This window comes from Centroberyx gerrardi, chromosome 11 (genome assembly GCF_048128805.1).
Source record: "Centroberyx gerrardi isolate f3 chromosome 11, fCenGer3.hap1.cur.20231027, whole genome shotgun sequence".
In the NCBI taxonomy this organism is placed as follows: Eukaryota; Metazoa; Chordata; class Actinopteri; order Beryciformes; family Berycidae; genus Centroberyx; species Centroberyx gerrardi.
The window spans coordinates 16,503,086-16,529,227 of NC_136007.1; the positions used below are offsets into that span (position 1 = coordinate 16,503,086).

The 26,142-nt window shown below is 41.8% G+C and overlaps 1 protein-coding gene across 2 annotated transcripts in view; it reads left to right on the top strand.

Annotated features, from left to right (window-relative positions):
- Positions 1–25,506, top strand: part of dlg4a (discs, large homolog 4a (Drosophila)) — a 41,483-nt gene extending 15,977 nt beyond the window's left edge. The window contains exons 3-21 of one of the 2 annotated variants that reach the window (XM_071898238.2): positions 13,217–13,270; positions 14,678–14,728; positions 14,970–15,094; positions 17,222–17,391; positions 17,553–17,689; positions 18,504–18,648; positions 19,468–19,603; positions 19,917–20,073; positions 20,191–20,293; positions 21,007–21,121; positions 21,903–22,079; positions 22,351–22,399; positions 22,500–22,515; positions 22,908–22,955; positions 23,096–23,197; positions 23,463–23,635; positions 24,052–24,161; positions 24,273–24,364; positions 25,400–25,506. In XM_071898238.2, the coding sequence (XP_071754339.1) occupies positions 13,217–13,270; positions 14,678–14,728; positions 14,970–15,094; positions 17,222–17,391; positions 17,553–17,689; positions 18,504–18,648; positions 19,468–19,603; positions 19,917–20,073; positions 20,191–20,293; positions 21,007–21,121; positions 21,903–22,079; positions 22,351–22,399; positions 22,500–22,515; positions 22,908–22,955; positions 23,096–23,197; positions 23,463–23,635; positions 24,052–24,161; positions 24,273–24,364; positions 25,400–25,506 (2,067 nt within the window). Of the gene's footprint in view, positions 1–8,310; positions 8,401–13,216; positions 13,271–14,677; positions 14,729–14,969; positions 15,095–17,221; positions 17,392–17,552; positions 17,690–18,503; positions 18,649–19,467; positions 19,604–19,916; positions 20,074–20,190; positions 20,294–21,006; positions 21,122–21,902; positions 22,080–22,350; positions 22,400–22,499; positions 22,516–22,899; positions 22,956–23,095; positions 23,198–23,462; positions 23,636–24,051; positions 24,162–24,272; positions 24,365–25,399 lie in introns of those variants that run through there. The other variant, XM_071898239.2, reaches the window with a different exon arrangement.
- Positions 25,507–26,142: the final 636 nt, after the last annotated feature.

Consider the following 26,142-nt stretch of genomic DNA (forward strand, 5'->3'; position numbering starts at 1 on the left):
CAGTGCAGTTTAACCCTGGCCATGCCTACCTACTTAACTCCTATTTCACTTTTTTATTAGTCTGGGATTTGCTACCTGTTATGAGCTAAGTATGATTCATGTATTTCTCTGGCATACTTCTGTTGGGCCTCGGAGCTATCTCAATTCTTGATTTTATTTTTTATTTTATCCACCTGTTACCTACCAGCAATGAGGTTACACCAAAATAAATTCAAGAATTGATACAGCCAAATTACATATCACATTTAAAACTGACAAGGCAAAGATGAAGAAATACTGCTATGCTGTGGCGATAACTTTTCAGTTTGGCTTCCATGTTTGCTCATGTGTCATGTAGTATGTAATGTTCCTTCCTTCCAGGTAGATTTCTTGGTTCGATGTGATCAGTCTGTGATGTTTATTCCACAGCAAGTTGTGGCCTAAGATGGACCGGTCCATCGCTACACCATTATGAAAACTGGTCAAACTAATAGCAATAGCCCACCATATTGACCAGTTCGGACCTGAAACCAAGTTGATTTCTTCCCCCAAAAAATATTCATCAACTTCAGATATCATTGACAGGAGATACCTGCAGCGGTAGACAATATCTTGTAAGTTTCCCATTAATACCTACACACTGAGAGCAGACTCTGGTCTGTCACCCGTCACAAATGCCACAGAAGGCCATAACACCTCGAGTGCAGGATCTCATATATTTCTCTTCTCTCTAGCTAGCTTACTGTCTAACTTTACTCTGCAGACTGTGTGCTAGTGTCAAAATATGTGTCACAAAGCCAACAATGCGATGTAAAGCAATAGCAAATGCAAAACAAGCTTCTAGATTATTGACAGTGAAAAGCTAACAAGCTCAGATCTATATAAGAAGCTAGTTTTCTTGCTTACTGCCTTTAATTTAGAGAACATCTATAAAACTACATGGTGTGATTAGTTGCATGTATCTTGTCACCTAAGGCTCTGTGCACTGTAACCTCACAATCCAGCACAACATATAAAAATACAGAATCACTTATAGTATCTCTCTGCTGTCGCAAATATTTTGGTACAGCTTTTTAATGATCTGACTGGAGGTTTTGAGAAAAAAAGAAAAAGAAACTATAATTATGTTGCAACAACAATAGTGTTATTAAGAGACCTAGCGTACTATGAAATTCAGTCCCAAGGATAATTTGTTTTTCTACTATGAAAGGGAGCATGCTATTCACAATGTTTTGAGAATCCTGATCGGTCCTATTTCTATTTCTGGAATACCGCCATTATTTATGGACTGTCTCTTCGGGGAGAGTTGAATCCAGTATCCCTGCTCACTTAGTTCAAAGTGACTTGTTTGCACTGTTGCATCCTCATGTGGTGGAAAAAAAAAATACTGTAGCCCAGTCCCAGCCTGGCAGGTGACTGTGGACAAAGCTGCAGTATCGAAATGGGACTGTTACCCATGGTTATTTGGAACCATTTTGTTTTTTTTACCCACCAAAACAATACTCAGCCTCATGTCAGTGATCATATTGTATTCTCAGGCTCCACTTACCAGCTGAGGGACCTGCAAGTATTGACAATTTTGAATATTTACACCTGATAGATTATCAATTCTGAGGATGATGATGGTGATGATGATGATGATTGTTAATATGTTTTTCTCAGGTATTTTCTGTCACTTTTTCCCTCAACTGTTCCTCGCACAGTGCCGTGATGATCTCATCAAAATGCCTCTATCTTTATTTTTTATTTTTTTGTACCCCTACACATTACAGTGTGATGTGCATTACAGCTTCTGTGCAGAACCTACAACTATCCCCATTTTCATAGTTCTCTCCACTACAATGCTGTAATTTCTCTTCTCCTGTTCTTTGCTCACCTATGCATCCCCATCCATCCCCTGTCCTTGTAATTGTCCACTCTACACATACAAAAATGTATGTTGCTGTACCTTTCTTCCCCTTTCCAAAACCTCTCCAGTGGATGTATAGCCAATACTAGCAGGCTGTGTTTGCACTGGGAACTAGAGGTGCACCGATAATATCTGTAATATCAGGATCAGCAATAATCCAGCTCCTAAGTACGTGTTCTTGGTTCGGCAAATACAGCTGTCCCAGTACTGATACTTTAATGATGTGCTTTGCTGCAATATAAAACTTTCATGGCGGGAGGAAAAGTGTCTTCTGACATGCTCAAAATGCTGAACTGCTGCTTTGTGAAATTCATAGGCATTGCATGTATTGTTTAGGAGCCTTGGCTATGCAGGTTAAATGCCATTCTGTTTTATCAGGCATTACTACCACACTGTTTTTATTGGGGAACCTATACTGAATAAGCTGTTTTTCAGAGTCCATCATAATAATAAGCTGTGCTTGACTAGTAAAACAAAATGAGAAGCTATATCCTCTAGCCCATGCTATGCAGCATTTTTCAATTTTATTATTATCTTTAATATTTTTTTTATTTGAGGATTGCTATAGAATGGTCAGTGCATGATGTTATCAAATTAAAAAATATGTACATTTGATGCACTTATTCCTGTAAATGTTATATAATTCTATCAGTACTTGTATTGGCTGATCTTTTTACTCATATTGGTTCTGAAAAACTAGTCTTGGTGCACCTCTACTGGGATCCCAGGTGTGATTGTGTGTAACTGTGTGAGTGTGACACAGGCGTTGCTGAAAAAGAGCCGGTCTGCTCTCGTCAACCTCTCCTGGATAAAGTTTTATAAAAAGAAAGCGGTACCCACTGTTCTTCCCCTGTTCCCATCCGCCTGCCCTGCACAATTATCCTCTCCCTTCTGTTGTTTTGCAGCCAGTGTTGATGTCAACGGGACACACTCCGATGTACACCTCTGCTGTTTCCACACTGGTAAGAGCACAGCAACTCGCTGCCGCGCCGTCCCACAGAACCACTTTTGAAGTTATCAAAATCATCATCAATCATCATCATCCGTCTGACTGACTGTCCTCATTTACCGTCTCTCCTCGATTTGGTGTCACTCACACAGTTTGGCTGTCTGATCGCAGACAGCTACCTGTCCGTTCGACGCTATTACATCTGTAAGAGTACGAGGTCATCTGTATTCTGATAATATCAGTGTGTTCACACTCATCATCAGTTTTCTTTGTCTGACAGATTTGTTCTGCCTGCACTCACTGACTGCTATTCTTGGGCCTCGCTGGCATTATTAGTGGCATGACTGGTACTGAAATATGTTGAAATATCGCTCTGTAATCTCACCATAACGTTTAATTGTGTTGTGATATTCATAGATGTGAAGTTCTAAAGTGACATCACTGCGTTCTAGAAGCCAGGCAGCCATGCAGTCAGCAAATCTGAAAAGTGTGTATTAGTCGATCAGTAGGCGGGTTTCAGTGTGCTGAAAGTGAAAATGGTTTAGCAGGCATATTTTCTGTGGCTTCAAGTTTCCCAGGTTGGATTGTGTGCTTGGGGAAAAAGACCAACCGGAAACACATAGAGTCTACCGTAAACTACCCATAATGCTGTGGGACATAAGTAATAGTGAAATTGGCCAATCTGGACATGCATCAGTGTTTGAGCTTTAGTGTGGTTTGAATGTGGTGTGTTGAAATTGTCATGTGGCTTGTAGATATTTTCCATGTACTATATGTTACAATAGATAGATAGATAGACAGACAGATAGACAGACAGATAGACACAGACAGATAGACCAATAGATAGATAGATAGATAGATAGACAGACAGACAGACAGACAGACAGATAGACACAGACAGATAGACCAATAGATAGATAGATAGATAGATAGATAGACAGACAGACAGACAGACAGACAGACAGATAGACACAGACAGATAGACCAATAGATAGATAGATAGATAGACAGACAGACAGACAGACAGACAGACAGACAGACAGACAGATAGATAATCTTTACCTTTGTGCATGGCAGGACTGAAACCTGTAGGTGTCAGTGTTTGACTGTGGAGAGTGACTTTCATAACCTTGAGAAGATGGCCATGATGCTTTATCAATAAAACATTTTTATGATAAGGCAGGTTGTATTAGCCTCACGGGCTATGAATTGAGATTTCGGCTGGCTTGCAAGGCTAAAATTTTATGTAATGGCAGATGAATGTATATTAAAGTGCCAATGGCTCTTCCCTCCTACCTTTAGAAAAACAAAAAGAAAATTGCCCCCTGTAAACAAAGCTTGTGCTCTATAAGGAAAATGTGAAATCCGAATGCAAAAGCCAGGAAGAACTGTATTTTAAGGGAGAAATAGATGATCACTGGAAGGTCTAGGCTTTGAGTCTCTCCCTCTCCGTGAAACAAGAAGTTATTCTTGTAACAATACATCATTTCTTGTCTCTATCTGCTCATTCTGACCTTGGACACGCCCAGTCTAATAGTGCCTGGATATAATTAAACAGTTAAAAGCATGAGCCAGGAAGACATTCTGTACCCTACAGCAATGAGCTAGTAAGAAAAATTACTTCTATAAATTCTTTGTATAAATTCCCTCACGCGTGCTTCTGTGTGCATATGTGTACATGCAATTTTCCACATTGGTTCAGTAAACGACATAATCAAACATCGTCTCCAAGGTGCATTGGACATTGGATACAGGGATGCATTGAAAAGATGCCTTTGCAGCTTGTGTGGTTTTCATCGAGGTGTAGATGGTGTCGTCAGTCTGTCTCTTCTTGCTGTACTGGTGTGAGTTTGCCAGTACGTAAGGCTTCTGTCCCCATTGATTTATGGGTAGGATTGTCTCTGGAAGCAATGCAATGGTTTGGCAAAGTAAGAGGAGGTCTTGGGGTTATGTAGATGATTTGACATAATGGGTGTTACGACAATTTAGCCTCAAATGAGACATCTCTCTTTTATTTGAATTATGACACAGTGTAATTAGGAGTGTTGTTTCTTCACATATCTCTCTGTAGGCATTTTTAAGCAGCGGGGTCAAGCGCAGGCAGCAGGTAGGGGTTCAGGTCAAAGACAGCGCTCAAGGGCATTTCGACAAGGATTGGTGGTTGCAGGAATCCAACCTGTGACCTCTGACCTGTACAGGACGCTCTCTTTTATCACCAGGTCACCCCGTCGCCACTTAGAGACAGTGCTTTTACAGTGCTGAAAGAGCTGATTATTCTAGAAATGGGACTTTGAGGTCTTATAAGCATTAGGTTTATTGGTTTATTGGTCCTCACATCCACTCAAGTGTATTTTTGCTTTACTATTCTAAACCTAATCACACTGCCCAGACCGTAATGATATTGATCTGGGCTAATATTAATGATGCTTTCCACCTCATCTATACAACTCTGTAGAGTAGTCTAGGCTGAAAGTTTATGTTGTACCCAACAGTACATTTAAAATTCAGATTTCACTATTTAGAACATTCTCAAAGAGTTTTCTGATATAGTACAGCCTTAAAATATCTGAGGAGTAGGCAGTGCTTTTGGACTGTTGCCTATCCTTTTTCGTGTTTCTCCATAATACTTTCTAAACAACAATGAGTTGATTAGGTAAGTGCTGTAGTAGTATAGCTTGGGCCTTCATGCAATTTTCTTTTCAATAGAATATTTCACTCATTCTCTATTTTTGGATGAAATTCTCACAAGCTAACTACTAGCCTAAATCGCTCTCATTTCATAGCTTTCTCCCTGTAAGTGCAGTCATTGACATCCAGAGGCAGCATCAAAATCCAAGCCTGTCCAAATAATTCTCAGCAAAAATGTTTTATAACAATGCATACAGCAATTTTAGCTTGAAAAAATCGGAGCACTTCAGCTGGAAACATCACATTTTTCCTTTGTTCTTCACCTGGCGGAGCAGTGAGAACCAGCTGGCAGGGAGGATCCAGTCCGAGGGCCATGTCCTGCCCAAGTCCCTGCTTTGCTTACTGAGCATCGTTCTTCCTGTTTACTTCACACTCCACTATCTCTTTCATCAACTGAAAAAAAATGCAGATCAGTTTCTCTCCTTTCCTACAAGAGCGTTGTTCCCATACATCTAGTTTTCACACAAACCCTCAAACACAGTCTCCCCCTCTAAGATGTGTTTGACATTTAGTACAAAAAGGCAATCTTTTTTTTTTATGTAAGGATTCAATTACTGTTTTCTGTAGTGTTTCCCCAAGAGCTCCCCATTATCCCCTCCCCTTTCTGCTCTGCGCTCTTGTCTGGTCGGTATCTGGTTTCTATCTTCATTTTCCTCGTCCTCCTTACTTTTCTTTAATAAATGTTTAAATATGTCCCCGCAGCTTCAGTGTAATTACTGTGCAGCTGCAGCTCAGGTCTACTGGGAAAGAGAGGGGAGAGAATAGGAAGGGAAAAAAAATACGCATGCAAAAAGAGGAGAGAGCTGTTTCACGCTGAATGGCGGAGCAAGACGGATAGAGAGGGCCTTGCAGTTGGAAGGGTGAGAAAATTAGATAGGTAGAGGGAGAAATTTTATTTAGCAAAATGAGAATGTCAGCTGACAGCTTGTCCTTCAGCATGTCCTTACATAACTCTGCTGTGTGTGCACGCATTTATGTGTGTGCGTGAGTGTGTGTGTGTGTGTATATGTGTGCGTGCGTGCATATACATCACACGCCTGTCTGTTTGTCCATCTGTCAGTTTCGGTGAGAGTGTGCTTGAGTGAGCTGTGAGAAAGCTGTGAATTTTAAAAAAAAGAAACTGTTTTTCTTGGTGAATTCTACTCTTTTTAGTGTCAGCAGTTGTGCGCCTTCATCAGGCTGCACGCACCAATTAATAATTTGCTGGAGGAACGGCAAACGATGAATGCCAAGCAGCATATCACACAGTGTAATTCATATCATTTCTTTCTCAGACATCCCACCCCTTTTCATTGTTCTCCCAGTCTAAGCCACAGACTGTAAAAGCGTGTTGCTGTCCATGGTGCTAAATTCACTGGCAGCAGCAGCAGGCTAAGCAGGGAGGAAGGTGACAGGATGGAATGATTCTTTGAATAATTTTGGCTCAAAATGTTTGATTTTACTGCAGCTTTTCTGGAAAAGATGCAGGCAATTTGTGTGGTTTTCTGTTTATTTGTACAAAAGTTGCAATAATTTGCTAAACTGATCAATTTCTTAGAGACAAATTTTCATAGATTTGCAAAGATTTAGGAAAACCATCTGTCATTTCCTTATAGGACATGAAAAGTTTAATGAGGATGATTTAAAGGAAAATGGTCAATGCATTATTTGTGAAAACTGTTGATGTGTCAGCTGCAAAATCTCCAATTCATGGATAAACTGAAAAGAGAAACGCAGAGAATAAGGGAAACACAGGTGACAAACAAATATAAATTGATGTCAAACATTAGTTTTCCATCCTCGCTGCTGTCCCCAGTGTGGTGGTTGTGGACTCAGCACTCTGACTGACTGACTGACTGTAGAATTGGGGCTTAACAGGCCTCCAGCCCCCTGTCAGTTTGAAGCGGTCCCTAGGATAAGTTAGGCCAGTTTGAGCTGCTGTCCCTCTAAGTTCAGCCAAAGTATAATTCCTTCCCCTCTCACATCACCAGCTTCAACATTATACAGAGAGACAGCTAAGTAATTGCCATCAAACTTTCCTGCTCGCTCCTCTCTCCCTCAGCAACGGGGATGGGAGGGGTACAGTAGCAGCAGAAAAATATGAACTGCAATCTCACTGAGCACAGAGCAGGAGGAGAGAGGCGCCGGTTACGCAGTCTTCTGAAACAGATGACGAAGAATGAAGGGATCTGTTTGTGAATGCTAATTTTTATTCCTGGTTTGGATCGGTAATTTCTGTAGACGGGACGACTAGGTCTCGGATGATGACGAGTCTTACGGGCTGTGAGTAATTTTAATAGCTCGAGCCTTGATTTGGAGGATGGAATGGGGCTTCCTCAAAGGAAGTCTCCAGCGCCGACTCAGCAAGAGGAAGACTCTCATTGGGCTGCCCTCTTTCTGCGAAGCTGGATTTAAAATTGTATAAAGCTGTATCCTCTGTCTAACGCTTGATATCTTTGGTGTTAGAATGATTTATTTAGATTGAATAGAAAGTAAAGTTGAAACTGCATGTGCTAAGTTAATGTGAAATAGCGTATCTTTTCTTGGCCTATATTTCATTAAGGTAATCTGGCAGCTCTTTGGTTTCAGATCAGCTGTTATGGCATGCAATATGCAATCAGGCCTAGATCGAATGGCTGAATGTGCAATAATGCTTCTGTGGTATTTCTGAGAGGAGCCTCTTCTGGAGCGTACCTCATCTCACTGTTCCACCCACCCACTCACCGGGTGTGTCTGTCATTTTGGGAGGTGAGCAGGGTTTGTGCCCCAGTCCCCACCACGATTTAGTTTGCAGCGCTCAGGCAGAATGTTCATGTCCGTGTGGTACGCCAAAAAGATGGGCTGCCGCTTCATCAACAACGTACGCAAAGCCAAGAGACACCGACATCACATGATGGTAGGCACCCAACTCAAATGGCATGTGGATTTTATTGCTACATGTTTCTTAAAACCATTTTTTGCTATGATTTTGCTTCTAAATATTTGGAGAAATCGGTGTAGAAATTGTGCTATCTGGCACAGAAGTGATGTTTGTGGTTGAAGAGTATGTCTGATTTCATTCATGGCAATAAGGCTTTTTTGTGTAGTATTTGAGCAGGTAAACATAAGGATCAGGTCACAGTAAGGCTGCATATGTGGCCCATGCTAAATATTGGAATCACAGCACGCTTGAATAATCTGATCGAATCCTCCACAGTCTGTGTGTGTGTGTAGATGTGTGGGAGTCTTGTTCTAATGCTGTGAAGGTGCATTTATAATTCCCTTCTTTCATTTATCATTTCAACAAGCAGGGAGGTGTAAGTGCCCCTCCCCTCTCCCCACCACACAAACACACACACCCACACACACACACTTGCCTGCAAATGAAATCGAATGTATCATGCATGTGACCATTTTTCTCCAGCTCTCCAGGGAAAACACATGAGGGTTTTAGTAAGAAGCAAAAATGAGAAACATTGTGCATAATGTGACATCCAGTTTAACCTCTGTCGCATCCCACACTCAAACATACACTCAACACACTAACACACACTAACACACTCAACACACTAACACACACACACACACACACACACACACACACACACACACAAACGCAGTGGTACCTTTAGCTCTCCTGCCATTCTCTCCCCAAATCACTACCCATCCCCCACAACACGTGAAAAACACACCCACACACAACACACCGCACAACACTTCACACACAAACACACTTGTCCTCTCATTTCCATTCCTTCATTAGTGCTGTACAGCCCGAAGGTTAGGGCCAGTATTGTTATCTCTCTCTCTCTCTCTCTCTCTCTCTCTCTCTCTCTCTCTCTCTCTCTCTCTCTCTCATACAATACTATCTCTTGCTGCCTGGCTGCTTAATTGCTGCTATCAGAAGACCCTCTTTCACTTTTGGACACACACTGGTTCATAATGTGAAATTGCATATTTCAGTAGAGGGCATTAGCTGCTTGTTGACAGCGCGGCTGCTACGTGTTAAAGGCTCTCCAGCTGCTAAAAGGTGTGTAGAGCCTCTAATGCGAGCCTTGGTCTGTATCCACTACCAGCTCACACATGACATCATCCGCTCTGATGATATCTGAAGTAGCCACCGCATACTCCTCCATTTCTCTCACACTCAGTAGTACATAGGCCTTAATCAATGGGAAAGGCTTGTCTTTTGAATATTTTTTTAGGCATAACTAAACAGGTGATTGTCAATATTATTGTCAATATATTTTACCTCCTTCAGCTCAGAAAGTCTGTAAGACTGAAAGGAGCTAGAGGCCAGAGGTGTGAGCATGCAGAGAATGGAGTATCAGTGTCAGACTAACATACAGTTATACAGGCAGTAGAGATTGATCAGATTATTGGGATGCACAGTGATTTACATATTTATATTCAAGGGGGCATGTACAATATGCAACTACAGTATTGCAGACACATACGCTTGTGTTTTCCAGTGTCAATACTAACATTGTTTATATTCAACTCGTGATGGAGAAAGGGAATGAATTTAAACATGCTGTTTCACTGTCAGAGCTATCGTAACTTCAGTACAGTGCATAGCATACTAGAAAGGGTGTAAAGATGTAAAGGGCTTGAGTTGAAATAACTGGTGATGTTATTACAATACAGTTACGTTACTGAAATACAATCATGTCATTACAATATAATATATTTACTCTGAAATTAGAAAACAGAAAAAGCAGAAAAACTCAAAATGCATGTGTTTTAGCTGTTTTAGGTGTATATTCTGGCGGTTAGCTCGCTGTGTATAAATCCATCACGAGGTGGATGGATGGTGGTGCTGCCTGTAGAGCCATGGCAGAAGATGCGTTAGCTGAATAGGTGGTGCTAAAATATAGGTGGGCAACGGCCAAACACTGTAAATCCTCACAACCCCAACTTCCAACGACTTGACACAGCAGAGAGAGCGGGAGAGCGCTCTGTCAGAATCCCTGCAGGGAAACTGCCTGCGCTGGGCTTGGATTTCTGCCGGCTACACCCGTTATTTCTGTCTCTAGATAAGGATGCTTCTGACGTGATGTTCAGAAGCACGGCCCGTTAGACACAGCTAAAGGCTAAAGCTCTGCTCAGCGCTGCTATAATCCAACTGTGTACAGGCAACGTAGAAATCTGGATTTTTGTGAGGGAGAGCTTTAAGTCTGCTCCTCATTTGGACCAGTGTTTTCACTATATAATGGCAGATATTTGAGTGGCATTACACTTGAACAATTATGGGAAAGAGAGCTAGGAGAGTGGGATGATGGTGATGTGTGAAGAGTTGAAATATATGAAAAACAAGCTACAAGGATATTTCTAAATGCATTTTGTTTTGTTCTTTGTGTTATTCTATTGTATAAAAGTGAAAAGGAAATTGGGGAAATTTATGTTTAAGAATATTTGGGGTTTTTGAAGAATATCCTCCTTTCAAAAATTATGTTACTTTTGTCTTTCTTGCTAACAAAGCTGACACCCGGGTCTTCAATACATCAGAATGAAATTTAATGGGATCCATCAGAAAATTCAAGCACAGTATTGGATATGTGCTGAGTTCAGTCGCTGAGCTTTCAAATAAAATATAAATCATCGCCCACATCATCTCACTTACAGTGGATTTGTGTTGCTCAAGTTCTCCAATGACTTCCATTGACTTCCATAATAAAATTGGACAGCTAAATCTCTGAGAGAGTGATGGAGTGAGGGGGGAAAAAATACCTTGTCCCAATGCCATCACATAAAGATCATTGGGTAAGGATTTCTTAAAACCTCAGAAATGTTAATCAGATTTGAAGGGTAGTTTGTGTGTGTGTGTGTGTGTGTGTGTGTGTGTGTGTGTGTGTGTACCAGGCATGTGTATTACAGCTGTCAGGTCTGTGAAGGTCAGCAGGCTGATTTTATGCTGCTGCTGCTGTTTGCTGTTCTGTAAGCACTTTAGATGCATGGCGTCTCCCCCATGCTAATCAGGGTGGGACGAAACAATGACAGAAATAAATACAGGAGTTTAGATAGGGAGTCAGAGATGCTGCAGACAGAGCATTCTCCAAGGAGTACATGATGGTTAGATTTGCATCTTCAGACCTCAGATGCCTTGATGCATATCCTGGAAAGAAGAACAATAGGATGAGAGTAAGTTAGAAAAGAAGGGATTAAAAAAAAATAGGAGAGGAATAATTATGCTGGAGGTTAATGGTGACACTGTACATGAGCTGTAGATTCACATTGAATGCCCCTGACATTCTGTGTGTGTGTGTGTGTGTGTGTGTGTGTGTGTGTGTGTGTGAGAGAGAGAGAGAGAGAGAGAGAGAGAGAGAGAGAGAGAGAGAGAGAGAGAGAGAGAGAGAGAGAGAGAGAGAGAGAGAGGTAAACCTAAACCACATCAATGCCAATAAGCCTGTCCTGTCATTGACTTGTCGTTTACTGAATCACCTTGTTCTTAATTAATGACTTGCTGAAACGATGAGATGTTTGTGGCTCTCGGCTTTCTCGGGTTTTACACTTTAGGCAAATCGTCGCGGATGCACCTATGTATGTTTCTGGTCAAAATGTGGAATGCCAAAAAAGAAGAATAGCAAAAACTGACCAGCAAGTGAAGTGACATTATACGTCCATAGACGATAATCGGAATAACTATGTCACGGCCTTGTTATCCAGTTACTGTTACCTCATCGTCCTCTGAGTGTGCGAGGAGATCGCCACCGTGTGCTGTCAATGTGAGTCTGGGTGCAGATGACTCACTGAGGGGTTTGTTTTAAGTGACTGGTGGGCGGGACGTGGCTGTCCATGTCCCGCAGTAATCACTAGACGGCATCATCAATACAAGCTCTACTGTCATCAAAGCACTAATAGCTATACCAAGATAAACCAAAGAAAGGGTTAGGAAAAACATGGGGGTAGGATTGGTTGTTTCCATGTCTATCGTGGATGGATCGCAGGGTTTGGGGTCAATTAATGAATGAACTCATCAATTCCAATTCAACTGAGGAATTGGAATTGGAATTTGAAAAAACCTACAGGAAACAAAATTGGAATTGAATTGGAATTTCAGGAAGTTGAATTCAATGAAATTCAGTGAAATTCAAAATTATTATTATTTTTTTTCTTACCACATATGTGAGATTACACGTAGTGTTATATATTATCAATACTGAATATCATAAAATGATATTCAGTACCACCTTTCAGGTGGTATTTCATGCATTACGTAATCGTACTGCATACATTATGATTGAATGTGTTTGATTTGTTTAACTGTCTTTCATTTGAGTCATAATGTTTGATTTATAATGTTCAGCAAGTCAAATCAACCTTAGAAGTGGAATTAATGGAATTCAGTTCTGTTTCCTGTCATTCCAATTCAGTTCCAATTCTGTTTCCATAGAGCTGGGTGACATTCCAATTCCAATTCCAACTCCAGGAATTGAATTGGAATTTATCATGCATTCTCAATTCAGTTCATGAATGGCCCCGACCTTGATGGATAGTAGCATGTCTCTCTGGCGGTGCACTCTATCCTTTAGCAGAGTGACAACCATAACAGAGTGAGAACAGCGTTATCACAGCTCAGAGCTAAAATGGACATCGTTCTTGGCTGCGGCTGCAGGAGAGGCGGAGGCAGAGGTTCAGGGACGAGCCGAGGATTCATCCAGGAGCTGCCTGCTCTTTGAGTTTCTGCCCTTATTTCTTAATAACGTTTCTGCCACTTCCTTTTCTGCCTCCAGGGAAATTCTCCTCCAGTGGTGGTGAACACTGACACACTCGATGGCTCCCCATATGTAAGGATTATGTTTAATCTTCTCTTTATTGTGTTACTATGTTAGACTCAACCACATGGCTAACTTAGGTGCTGCCTTCATGTTCAGTCTGTATTATCAGTAATTCCATTCCTTTACAAGAATCCAGGTGTGTCTTTGCTTATTGTTTTAATCTAAATTATTAATGTGATTACTTTTTAATTCAACTTTTAAAATGAATGTTAACGATTTAACAAATTAATATGTTATGTACTCACCTTCTGATATACATTTAACATTTAACATTTAACACTTAATTTGAAGTTGTTTAAAGATGCAGTTTCTAAAATAAAAGCACTGAAATACCTATATAAATATACCTATATAAAATGTTATCATGAGTTATTATGAGGGATTAGGAAATGAAGCTTCTCAGAGAAAAACCTGTCATCATAGACCACTGTTTTTGCACCACTACAGCACTATGACAATGTGTTTTCTAGGTCAGACACCAAACCTATGCAGTTTGAAGTTCCTTAAATCACTCTTCCTTAGGGACTTTTTTAATTGCAGAGGTGTAGCTGATGTGTAGCTAAGTTGTTTAGCCAGAAGGTGAACTAGACAACAGGAACAGTGTTGCTGTTATCAAATATAAGCCAGGTACCACACTGGCCTGCTTTAAATATCTATCCGCAGTCCAAGGGAGAGCGGCATTTTCTTCTCTTATTCTCCATTTTAAAATTACTTCTATAGCAAAAAACTGTTATCTTTGGTTGCTATTTATTTATATTTTATGTAATTTATCATTAATTCAAAGGAAATATAATAGCATAGTACATAATATGTAGCAGTAATAGTAGTTCTTTGCACATTTATTTGGTTATTTTCCCTTCTTTTGATGATATATTATTATAGGCTACTGTATATTGTTCTTGATTGTTTTCTTATCATTTGTAATGTACTCATTGTTTTTCATTATCTCTCCCAATGAAGCTGTAAGGATATTATTGTTAATATTATTTTCACTCAAGATATCTCAAAAAGTAACAGACAGACGGTTAGCCCTTGGCCCAAGATTGTTTTTTAGCAAATAACTGTGACGCTGTGTTCAGGAGCTGGTGGGAAGGTCCAACATCTGGGACTTCCAAGTCGGCTGCTAAACAGCGTTGCTTTCGCATGCTATTTTCTCAGAAAATCAAACCCAGAAGACAAATGATAAACAAACCATTACGGAGACTGCAGCTTTGCAATTTGGAGAACTGTTCAGTCTTGGCAGAGGTTTGCCTCCACCAAGGGCCTTCTAGTTATTAATGTTGCACTTACTCAAAACAGGACTCAGGACTGTTTAGAGACATGTCTAATTGTCTGTATAAATAAAGGATGAGTAGAAATAAGTTAAAATTAATTTTTCTCTAAATGACAGTTAACAGAAACATCTTATTCTCGCAGGTGAATGGAACAGAGGGGGAAATCGAGTATGAGGAGATCACACTGGAGAGAGTGAGTCTGAATCTGATCATTAGACTTGAGTTTAGACAAACATATACAGTATATACTTTACCTCTACCTTTTACATTTATTGGTGATCCTAGTGATTCAGTCAAACCTGATCAGTATTGGTAGACATAGCAGCATGGTAGATCCAGCTAATCACGTGATTATTATTGGATAAAACCCCCAAAACCACCATCAAATCCCCTGGTGTGACTAATACTCAGTCTGTGTATTTGTTTGTATTTAGGGTAACTCAGGCCTTGGCTTCAGCATAGCGGGGGGAACAGACAATCCCCACGTGGGTGATGACCCCAGCATCTTCATCACCAAAATCATACCTGGAGGAGCTGCAGCTCAAGATGGACGGCTGAGGTAAAACCACACACACACTACTACACTGAGCACAAAACCAGCCTGCACACATACACTCATGTCTTCTCCCAGAAATCAACTTTCCTACACTTTATCCTTTGCGATCACTCACCCAGACACACAAGTCACAAACCCACCCAGTAGACAAACAGCCTAAAGATAACCCGGCCCCTTCATTCCCAGCCCAAAGTACAATACCACAGTACAGCCCATTGGCTATCAGAGTTACATTAGAGAAGATGGATAAAGCTGCCTCTCATTCAAGGTCAGCGCGCCTCAACCAAATTGATATCTGCTGCCAAGTTTTTTCATAATTTTATACAATTTTACACTCTGTATTCGTCTACTGTTTCTCTCAAAATGTCCTGCAATGTTCTCATGAAAGACTTCCGTGTCTATTGTATGATTGATGCTTTTTGTTTGATTTGTTTTCCGGTGGCACAAAAGAGTGTTGTATATACTGTATATGTTAAGTGCGGTCCCATTTTGAGCAAATATAACTAGAGAACAAGGTCAAGAAAAGGTAAGGGTATGAATATTTTTGATTGTCAAGATTTTGCCTTGGCACTGTTAGGATTTAAATCTTCTAATGCTTGTATCATGCTCAATTTTACTGTGCAAATGGAGGAAACTATGTGGAAACTAGAAGGAAAGACAGATTTTAGATGAAAAAATTGGGTTCTAACCAAACAAACTGTGGTAGCTTCAGCAAAGCCACTGCTCTATATACATAAATGAGATCTCAAATAAAAGCTCAGAAGCAGCAGATTCTGAAGGGGCCCATTACAAGAATCTGTGACAAGTATAAAGTTTGTTTTCCCACCTTTGAAACAGTAGTAGTACAGAGTACAGCTGTAGTAAAGAGTCTGCCTTTCTGCATAAAACTGCACTTTATGAGCCTTTTTCCCTGTTACACTGCAATAAAGAAGACATGGATAGAGGCATCACGCCCTCCTCTTTACACTCGACCTATCAACATCCCTCTGGGATGACCTCAGAGTTTCAAGGAGGCCTGGAGAGAAGACTTAATATCTGCCTGAATGCCTGGGTTTTCTTGTCCTTTTCTGACTGCTATGAGCAACATATCTCAAATACCCCAAGGAGAGAAGTAAAAACCTTACTCTGTCAAGCTCATGGTTGCCCATGTCGTAATGTCTTTGGTAAGCCAAGTTAATATGTCAAAACGCTACAGAAATCTGCATGAATAGGATGGCATTGGCATGCTAAGAGATCCTTTGTTATCCCTATTTGATGACTTACACACAGACTTTGATGACTTACATGCATTCTTTAGTTAAGGTAATTGTTCTACATCGAATGCCTCAATGACTCAAGAGCCTCAAGAGAAAAATGCGTAAATGTTCCTTTATGGCACCATAAAGGTTGTATGTATGACCATGAAGAACCTTTTTAAAATGGTTCTCTATGGCACCAAAACGGGTTCTGCTATGGTACAAGTGCTAACGATAAAAATATATATTGCCTCATCAATGTGCTTCAGCTCAGTCGGTGTGCGGTCCTTTGTATGATGATGTCAGCGGTGTCTGGTTCCCTTTGGAGATGGCTTTATTGATGTATCTCAATTGTTAAATCTCTTGCAACCTCAATGATTATTTCAGTTGGACAAACTTTTACACACATCATTTTCATGACCAAAATCTCAATTTTAAGCAGCAGACAGATGGGATTGTGATAAGTAATGTGTTTAGGCCTTTCTAGAACAAATTGTATTTCATCAAATTCCACTTGTTCTAAAATCAAGGTCTCCTCTATACATGCTGTTACTTTCACTTACCATATCAACTCTTCATCTTTCCCAACAACTGATAGCACTTAGAAAACTATTCCATAGCTCTCCAGAGCCCCATGGATCAATAGCACAAGGCTTTCTTCACTCTTTTATTCTCAATTTACAATCAGATATTGAGAGTTGGGGGGGGGGGGGGGGGGGGGGGGGGCCTAAATGCCAGTGGCAACACCGGATCCCCAACGCAGTGAATGTGGGAGGTTGACTTCTCCTGACCTTCTCTGGTGGAGTATTACACCAGATTCCTTCACCAAAACAAACTGATGCTGTATTTTCCCTCTCCCTCCCACCGTCTCTCTCCCTCTCTCTCCGTTTGTTAGTGTGAACGATTGCATCCTATTTGTGAATGATGTTGATGTGAGGGAGGTGACACACAGCCAAGCCGTAGAGGCTCTTAAGGAGGCAGGTGCTATCGTCCGCCTCTACGTTCTCCGCAGGAAACCAGCAGCAGAGAAAGTCACCGAGATCAAACTCATCAAAGGGCCCAAAGGTAGTTGTGAGCGTGGATTGGTGTGTCAGTGCTTTTGTGTGGGCATGTGAGTGCTTTATACCCGGCTTAGCTCTGCCATCTGGATTTAGCATATCAGCTCTGTGTTAACCCATACCTCCTTCACTCTCGCTCTCTCCCTTTCTCATCTCTCCCTTTCTCAGGCTTAGGTTTCAGCATTGCCGGAGGGGTGGGAAACCAGCACATACCAGGAGATAACAGTATCTATGTCACCAAGATCATCGAGGGCGGGGCTGCTCACAAAGATGGCCGTCTGCAGATCGGGGATAAGATATTAGCGGTTGGTCACTCATGTGTCCTAGCTAGCATGCATGCACAATGTACGCGCACATACTTCATTGATAGCCTCAGTCTCCCACATGTTAAGGTCTTAGCACATGCACACACACACACACACACACGCACACTCACACACTTGTGTACTTCAGCAGCATTGATGTATTAAAGCCAAGATAAATTACAGCTGTAATTTTCATGGCCCGAGATTACTTTCATTAATATGGTAATAGATGTGTGGGATGGGATAAATGTTTAACTGTAGCGGTGCCACAATGGGTGTCAAGCAGTATTACTGCCATCTGTTGGACGACAGAGAGACTGCAGCATAGTAGGTGAAAGGCAAGTTCAATACCAGCAACATCAAAATGGTGCTGGCGTTTCTACTAAATGGTGTCCGATCCAGTGCTTTACTTCTAAATGAGATGTGACACCATGCTTCCACTTACTATAACTCTTTTCCAAAAGAATTTTACCATCACTATTTTTATTAAGTCACATGCAATAATTCTGGTTTATAAATATATAATCATATGGATACACACACACACACACACACACACAGGGGTGACGCTACTGGTGGGAAAACACAGATTACTTTTAGGGGGCCCCAAGCCAGGGGAGCCGTTCAGAGAGGGGAAGTAATCCTGTACTTAAACACGTCGGAGTGGGCGATCCAGTGTCACATCTGGCCAGCGGATCCAGATTTCCTAGCAGCACCCCTGCACACAGAGTCTTGTGTAGCTGTAGTTTGTAGCTGGTTACTCTGACTGGATCCTGATTGAATCCTGGTTCCCCTGCTCGTTGTGCCTGATCAGGTGAACAGTGTGTGTCTGGAGGATGTGATGCATGAGGATGCGGTGGGGGCTCTGAAGAACACAGCCGAGGTGGTCTACCTCAGGGTGGCCAAGCCCAACAACCTGTACCTGACCAACTCCTACAACCCTCCAGACCTCACCAGCAGTAAGTCCTCCTCTGCTCTCTCTCTCTCTCTCTCTCTCTCTCTCTCTCTCTCTCTCTCTCTCTCTCTCTCTCTCTCTCTCTCTCTCTCGCTTGTTTTTGCACTGACATCCATTGACTTTGTTAGGGGCAAGGGGTCAAGACAAATAAACAAGTACCATTTCTATACAGCCCCACTGCACATTTGGTGAGCTAAAAACTTTCAAAACACATTGTACAAGTGCATATTTCAGCCAAACAGGGTTGCAAATTGTCACCAAAAAGTCAAGATGTATTTCCAAGAGTATACATTAAAAAAAACTTCCTCAGATTTGGACATTAGTTAAAAATAGAGTTGAAGGAGTAGCTAGTTCTTTCTGAATTCAACAAGCGGATTGTGGGAGTGTGAAAATATAAAGCTAAGGTGTGAAGATTCATGGTTAAGTATACATTTTCACAAAAATAGAAATATTGGCTATTTTTATTCAGTAGATGCTGCACATTAAACAGCAGACATTATTTGTAGAACATTATTTTCTTAAACCGTGATGAAGTTTGACAGCATCCCGGTATAGAAGAGTGAAGAGTCTGATATCTGACTGACTGACCTGAATTTGTCTCTTGGTAAATGTAAAACTTTTGAAGGAGCGGGTAAAATGCCTTTTGTGAAGTAGGGCACCAGCTTTCATATCTGAACTTGTTTCAGGTTGAGATGATGGCAGACATTTTTTAGACAAAAGATTACAAATTATCACTTTCAACAAGGATACTTCTCCTTTGGATTTTATCTGTGCATATGCCTGGTGTATTATAGTTCTTTTGCTTTTGTCTGTGTTTTTCCAGCATATTCTCATATGGATACAGACCTCAGCCACCCCAGCTATCTGGGGTCAGATTACCCACAAGCCCTCACTCCCACATCACCTAGCCGGTTTTCTCCCGTGCTGCATGGCATGATGGGAGACGAAGACCTGCCTAGGTGAGCAACGACCCTATGTGTCCTTAGGTCATGTTCCACATACATATTGAATTATTGTTATAGTTGTTGTTGTTGTCGTTGTTGTTGTTGTTGTTGTTGTTATCAGAAGTAGTACTAGTAGTAGTAGTAATAGTAGGAAGAGGAGGAGGAGGATGACGACAACAAGGAGGAGTATTAGTATTACTACTTGTAATATAATTAGTATTAGCCTGGTATTAGTATCAGCGTTAGTGTATGTTGTATTTCTGTTTGTATTTGAATTTGCATTAATATCGATAATATGTAGTATTTTCTTCTGTCCCGTTTCTACCAGGGACCCTCGGAGAGTGCTGATCCACCGAGGCTCCACAGGTCTGGGCTTCAACATCGTGGGAGGAGAGGATGGAGAGGGAATCTTCATCTCCTTCATCCTGGCTGGGGGTCCCGCTGACCTCAGTGGAGAGCTGCACAAGGGCGATCAGATCCTGAGTGTAAGGACACTATTTCCTTCATAATGTTTTCACACACACATATAGACACACACACACTCCATAGTGACACAGCGATTCCTCAGCTCTAGGTGTTAACAGCCATGTTGTGTGTGTCAGGTGAATGGCGTGGACCTGCGTATGGCCACACACGAACAGGCAGCTGCAGCACTGAAGAACGCCGGCCAGACAGTGACCATCATTGCTCAGTACAGACCAGATGGTAAAGCCAGAAATGCAACACAAAGATGCCACATTTGTCATATTTGTCTGTCTCTGTCATAATATACACTCGTACGAAGGGTGTGTCATTGTTAACACATCCATGTTTGTGTTTGTGTTACTGTACATATTGATACAACACATGCTGTAGTGAACATGTGTTGTGTTGGTCAGTAACATGAATGTGTGTTGTCCATGACTAGGAATGAAGAGTTTCCTTCCAAAATTAGATATCCATCATTTAAAAAAAAGACACCCACTCTCCCATATTGACTGCTGGCATTAAAGTTAAACAGATTATGGGTTAGTTTTGAAGTTAGGAGTCATCTACATTTGCTTATAAAATAGTTCATTTTTTGAGGACAGAATCATTTTTTTTTTTTAGATATATTTCGTGATTAATTTGAGGTAGCAACCTAACCCTAACCCTTCAAATACAAACGTGTTGAAAATTGACACATCTTTTTATGCTGCAAAAAAATATACATCTTTGCAAGTCATTTAGTCTGATATTGAGTTTGAATGAGTTTGAATTTTCTTCTTTTTTTGTCATTTAGAGAGTGTCTACTAATGGAGTGATCTGCTTCATTTTGCGAAAAATATGATTTTAAGACTGAATACGGAACTAAATGACTTGTACAGATGGATTTCTTTTGCAGTGTAAGAGTGTATGTCTATAATTGGTCTATATGTGTTTGTATTTCTGTGTTTCAGAGTACAGCCGTTTCGAGGCTAAGATCCATGACTTGAGGGAACAGCTGATGAACAGCAGCATGGGCTCTGGGACCACAACGCTAAGGAGCAACCCAAAGAGAGGCTTCTACATCAGGTCTGACTCTACAGCAGTAACAGTACACACCAGCATGACAGCTCACACAGTGGGTCCAGTAGGGGGCTTTCAGGTGATGTAATGCACCCTCTGGCGGCCATATTGGAGGTCCACAACTCTTGGGCTATGAACAAATTATTGCGTTTCTAAATGTACAATTTAGCCATTTAATTTCTGTGTCTATTTTTGTGGAGAGACTGATAATTTCCCTACTGATACATCTGATTGATTTTGTATTTAGATAGTCTCAGCTTGTTAGCTAACCGCTAATCATCACTGCCTAACATCTAATTTGCGCACTAGCTAGCATATTTACTAGAAGCAAACAAGAAAATGCATATGAACATTAACATTGAGTGCTTTGCAAAATTAGCCTGCTGTGCTAGCTAACAATGTCAAGGTCAAAACCAGCTGTTTGTTTAGGTTAACTGAGCTGATTCGGAGTAGGTAAGGACCAGAGGACAAGGGCTAAAGACAAGATAGTTTCCTTGCAGTAACCTAAAATTGGAAAGAAATTTACCCTACTGGACCATTCACTTTTACTTATAGCATTACTGAATTGGCCTACCACCACATTTTTTTAGGTATCTCTCTTTTTTGTTATATATTTAGTCATTATTTGCACACAGCCAATTCTCCGCTGGACCTCCATGTGGTTGTTAGATTTGTGACACAACTGAGTGTACTCAGATGATTGTTTTTCCAAAACACTGATTACAGGCTATTTCAGTGAATAATAATTTCAAAGAGTTAAAGACTATTGACTTCTTCCATCACGCAGGGCTCTTTTTGACTATGACAAGACTGCAGACTGTGGCTTCCTCAGTCAGGCGCTGGGCTTCAGGTTTGGAGACGTTCTCCATGTGTTGGACTGTGGGGACGAGGAGTGGTGGCAGGCCCGCAGGGTGAGCCCCCAGAACGAGGCCGAGGAGGTTGGCTTCATCCCCAGCAAACACAGGTCAGACACTCCTCTCAGTGCGTGTCAGTGTGTGATAGGACTGTGTGTGTGTAGTGGTCTCTTGTTTTGTTTCACCATTCACCGCACGCCTTGATTAAATCTTTCTGCTCAGTGTATGATTAAAAAACTTCATACAATTGGGAGTTACAGATGAACAGTCATCATTTTTTTTTTAGCTACATCTTGATTGTTGTTCTTTCTCACCTCCCTCTTTTTCTCTTTTCCCTCTCTGAATTTCAATGCTTTTTCTTTTTGCTCCTGACCTCTCCAGGGTTGAAAGGAAAGAGTGGTCTCGCGTTAACACCAAAGAGAGGGTAAGCATATTCGACAGAGCTGTTTGAATGAGGCAGGTTCTCTCAAAATGTTCTCTCTCAGTCTAAGCCTCTGTGCTTTTCTGTGTTGCAGGACCATAGTCGGGACAGCTTGGGCTCTCAAGGTAAGTTGGCCTGCAGCATAACTGTACTAGACTGCTAACAACCCTGCTGCTCCTCTGGCTGATTTAAGCCAGCTGATTGCAAGCCGTAGCCCCAATGATATTGCAGCAAGGACAAGACACATAGCAACACTGGTTTATGATTAGCTGCTGACGGGTAACGTCACCCAAAAGTTCAGCTGTAGCCAACTTTTCCTCACGGGGAAATGATGAGGTGATTATGGAGGGCACCGGCTGACTTTCCTCCGGTCATAGAACATGCACTGAACTCTGCTGACTGGTTTGCTTGAGTTGCTTGGAGTGAACGCACAGTAAGGAGCGGCCAGTTTAATGTCATTTCAATAACAGTGATAAGACATTTCTGCCTGGCTGATGCTTCTATGTCCCGTCTCCAGGGAGGGACAACAACTCACACAGTTATGAGACAGTCACACAAGTGGAAGGTAAGATCATACAATACAATGTTTTGAATTGACATTTTCCTCTACATTTTTAAGGTGATATATTTTTTGTATTTATTTCTTTTCTCCAACTTCTCCCACTCTATCTTTGTCTGTCTCTCTGTCTTTCTCTCCGTGCAAAGTTCATTATGCGAGGCCCATCATAATACTGGGTCCCGTGAAGGACAGGGTAAATGATGACTTGCTGTCTGAGTTCCCTGATAAGTTCGGATCTTGTGTCCCACGTAAGTATTTATATTGGAATTATATAGATTGATCAATCCTGTGGTTTCACTTGATGTCACTGCTGCCACCTGCAGCCATTTCAGGGCGATTATACTGCATCCGTCCTAGAGTGTGATTGGTTTAGTTTGGAGATTCAAAGTGGCGTGAGCTGTTTTTGCTCATTCATTCGTTTATTCATAAAATTTGGATGAAATGAATGAATGAGTAAAGCGGCTCATGCGCTGCTAGGCCACCAGAGTGATCGTGTCGTCCTTCAATCCACAGACACCACACGGCCTAAGAGGGAGTACGAGGTGGATGGGCGGGACTATCACTTTGTGTCGTCACGGGAACAGATGGAGAAGGACATCCAGAGCCACCGCTTCATCGAGGCGGGACAGTACAACAGCCACCTGTACGGCACCAGCGTCCAGAGTGTCCGCGAGGTGGCTGAGCAGGTACGTGATGATGACACTTGATAAAATGGGCAATTCCAGTCGTCAGTTCTGATTGGCTGATGCGCATTCAAAGCCATTGTAAAACAGATAAACGCACAGCTGTGACAACCTAAGTGTAATTTAAATAGTAACGCGCAAACTGATATCACCACTCATACTGGCACTAGAACTATAACTCTAGACACAAGAGTAACATTTAAATATTATTTAATTATTGCTGATCAAACATGAAAGATTTATTGCACATTTGCTTCCTTTGTATTACAATGTTAACACTGTTTTATAAAAGCAATAACCCACTGGAGAACAGTTTTGGATTAAAAAGACATTACTAAAAATGTTATATCTGATCTCATGACAGTTTTTATTCATTATTCCTCATCATCTCTTCCCCTGTATGTGTGTGTAAGTAGCAGGGGAAACACTGCATCCTGGATGTATCGGCCAATGCTGTGCGTAGACTACAAGCTGCTCAGCTCCATCCTATCGCCATCTTTGTCCGGCCCAAGTCACTGGAGAATGTCCTGTACGTACTGTAAACATTCAGCACACATAAAGTATTTAGTACAGATGTTGAATACACATCATGGAAAAAACATCTATCATGAGAGATGACTTTGTGTGTGGTGTTGTGCAGAGAGATCAACACTCGCCTGACAGAAGAGCAGGCCAGGAAAGGAATGGACCGCGCTCTCAAACTAGAACAAGACTTCCTAGAGTGTTTCTCAGGTAAGACCAGAGACCTCGTGTCTAAATGACTCACATGCACAGAGACGATCTATACACACCTTTCCACACCAAGTCTGGGATTTCCAGAACATGTACCACACATTCTCTACACACCATGTGTACTGTAAAGGGGATTTGGGTATGGGATATATGGCGACCCCTGATGGTGAAGGGGGGCTAATACACCTGTCTTTGCGCTCCGCTGTAGGCTTAGTCACAATCAACTGGATCTGAAGTGGTCATGATTAAAATGTTCAGTTTTATGATGACAACACTTAGTGCTAGAAACAACAGGTCATGCATATTTCTGGCCGTTGATGATGATGCAGTGTGCTCTTCAGATGGCGATGATGTGTGCATTTCAAATTTCATTACTGTCGCTATCACCTCTTACCATTTGACACATTTTCTCTTTTCTCAATTCTAAATGTCAATAAATGTCTTCAAAAAATCATACTTGAACTTCACAGCAAAGCTTTGATTACTCAGATTTGCTGCTACGTGTCATTTCTGCTTTCCTGCCAGAACTGAAATCGGGTGAACACGGGGCACTTTAACAAGCATTTATCGCAAATCACAGCAACCGGGTGTGAATATAAAAGTTTGCTCGCTAATCCACTGCTGTTTGCAATTCATAACAAGAAATCTGAACAGGTGGTGTACGTGACATTTTATAATTCGAAGTGTAAATGTGGGTATGCATGTTTCTGCTGTTCAGATTTCACCGATTTGTAGCACTGAATCGACCCAAAGTTTTAGACGTGAAGCGGAGATGTGTAATAGAGATTTGTCAGCTTGTCAATCTGCATTGCTTTAGATGTAGATTATCATAATTCATGATGTATATTAATAGTAGGCTTGATTACAGTCTTCATCATGACTCACCAGGCAAACGCATCTGATTATCTTTGTTTCCACTGTCTCCTTTTCTCCCTCCTCCCCCCTGTTTCCCTTCTTTTCTGCTCGCTCCTGCTCTTTTCTCCATTCTTCATTCCCTCTCCCCCCCCCCCTCTCACATCCTCTGTCCCGCTGCAGCTGTCGTGGAGGGGGACAGCTTCGAAGAGGTTTACCACAAAGTAAAGACAGTGATCGAGGAGCAATCAGGGCCTTACATCTGGATCCCCACTCGGGAGAGGCTGTGATGCTGCACCCACCTACCCGCCCCTCCCACACCCACCAACACCACCCTCCCCCCCCTCCACGCCCCCACCCCCCACAGCCAGCCAGCCTTGCCTGTCTGTCCGTCCTCCAGCAAAGTCAGTGCTTAGGCTATCACAGAGAATGACACATGAGAGAGACAAATGCATACCAAGACAAACACAAAGACATACACAGGAAGCGACACAGCGGGACAAAGAACGATACCAAAAAACAAAAAAAAAACAAACGAGAGAGAGACGCTGAGACAGATGTGAACACAGAGTGACGTGTAATTAGACAGAAAGAGACTGACAGAAAAGATGTAATCAGTATTCCACTTTAATGAGGCAGGACTGAGTGCTGAGAGAGAGTACAGAGGGAGGCCCAGCAGGGACGGAGCCGGACCCCAGGGTAAGCACAGAGTAAAAACCACCTCGCCCTCCCCTTCTCTCTCGAGTCTCACACCTCCACGCCCCCTAACGTCCGACACGGAGGTGCCAAAAACGACAACAGCTCTCTGCTCCCTCCTTTTTATATCAACCGGCTTTTCTCTCCTCCTCCTCCTCCTGTCAGCGCTCCCTTCATTCGGGACAGGAAAGGGGGGAAGGCCGAGAGAGGGTCGTCCAGATCCTGCTGAG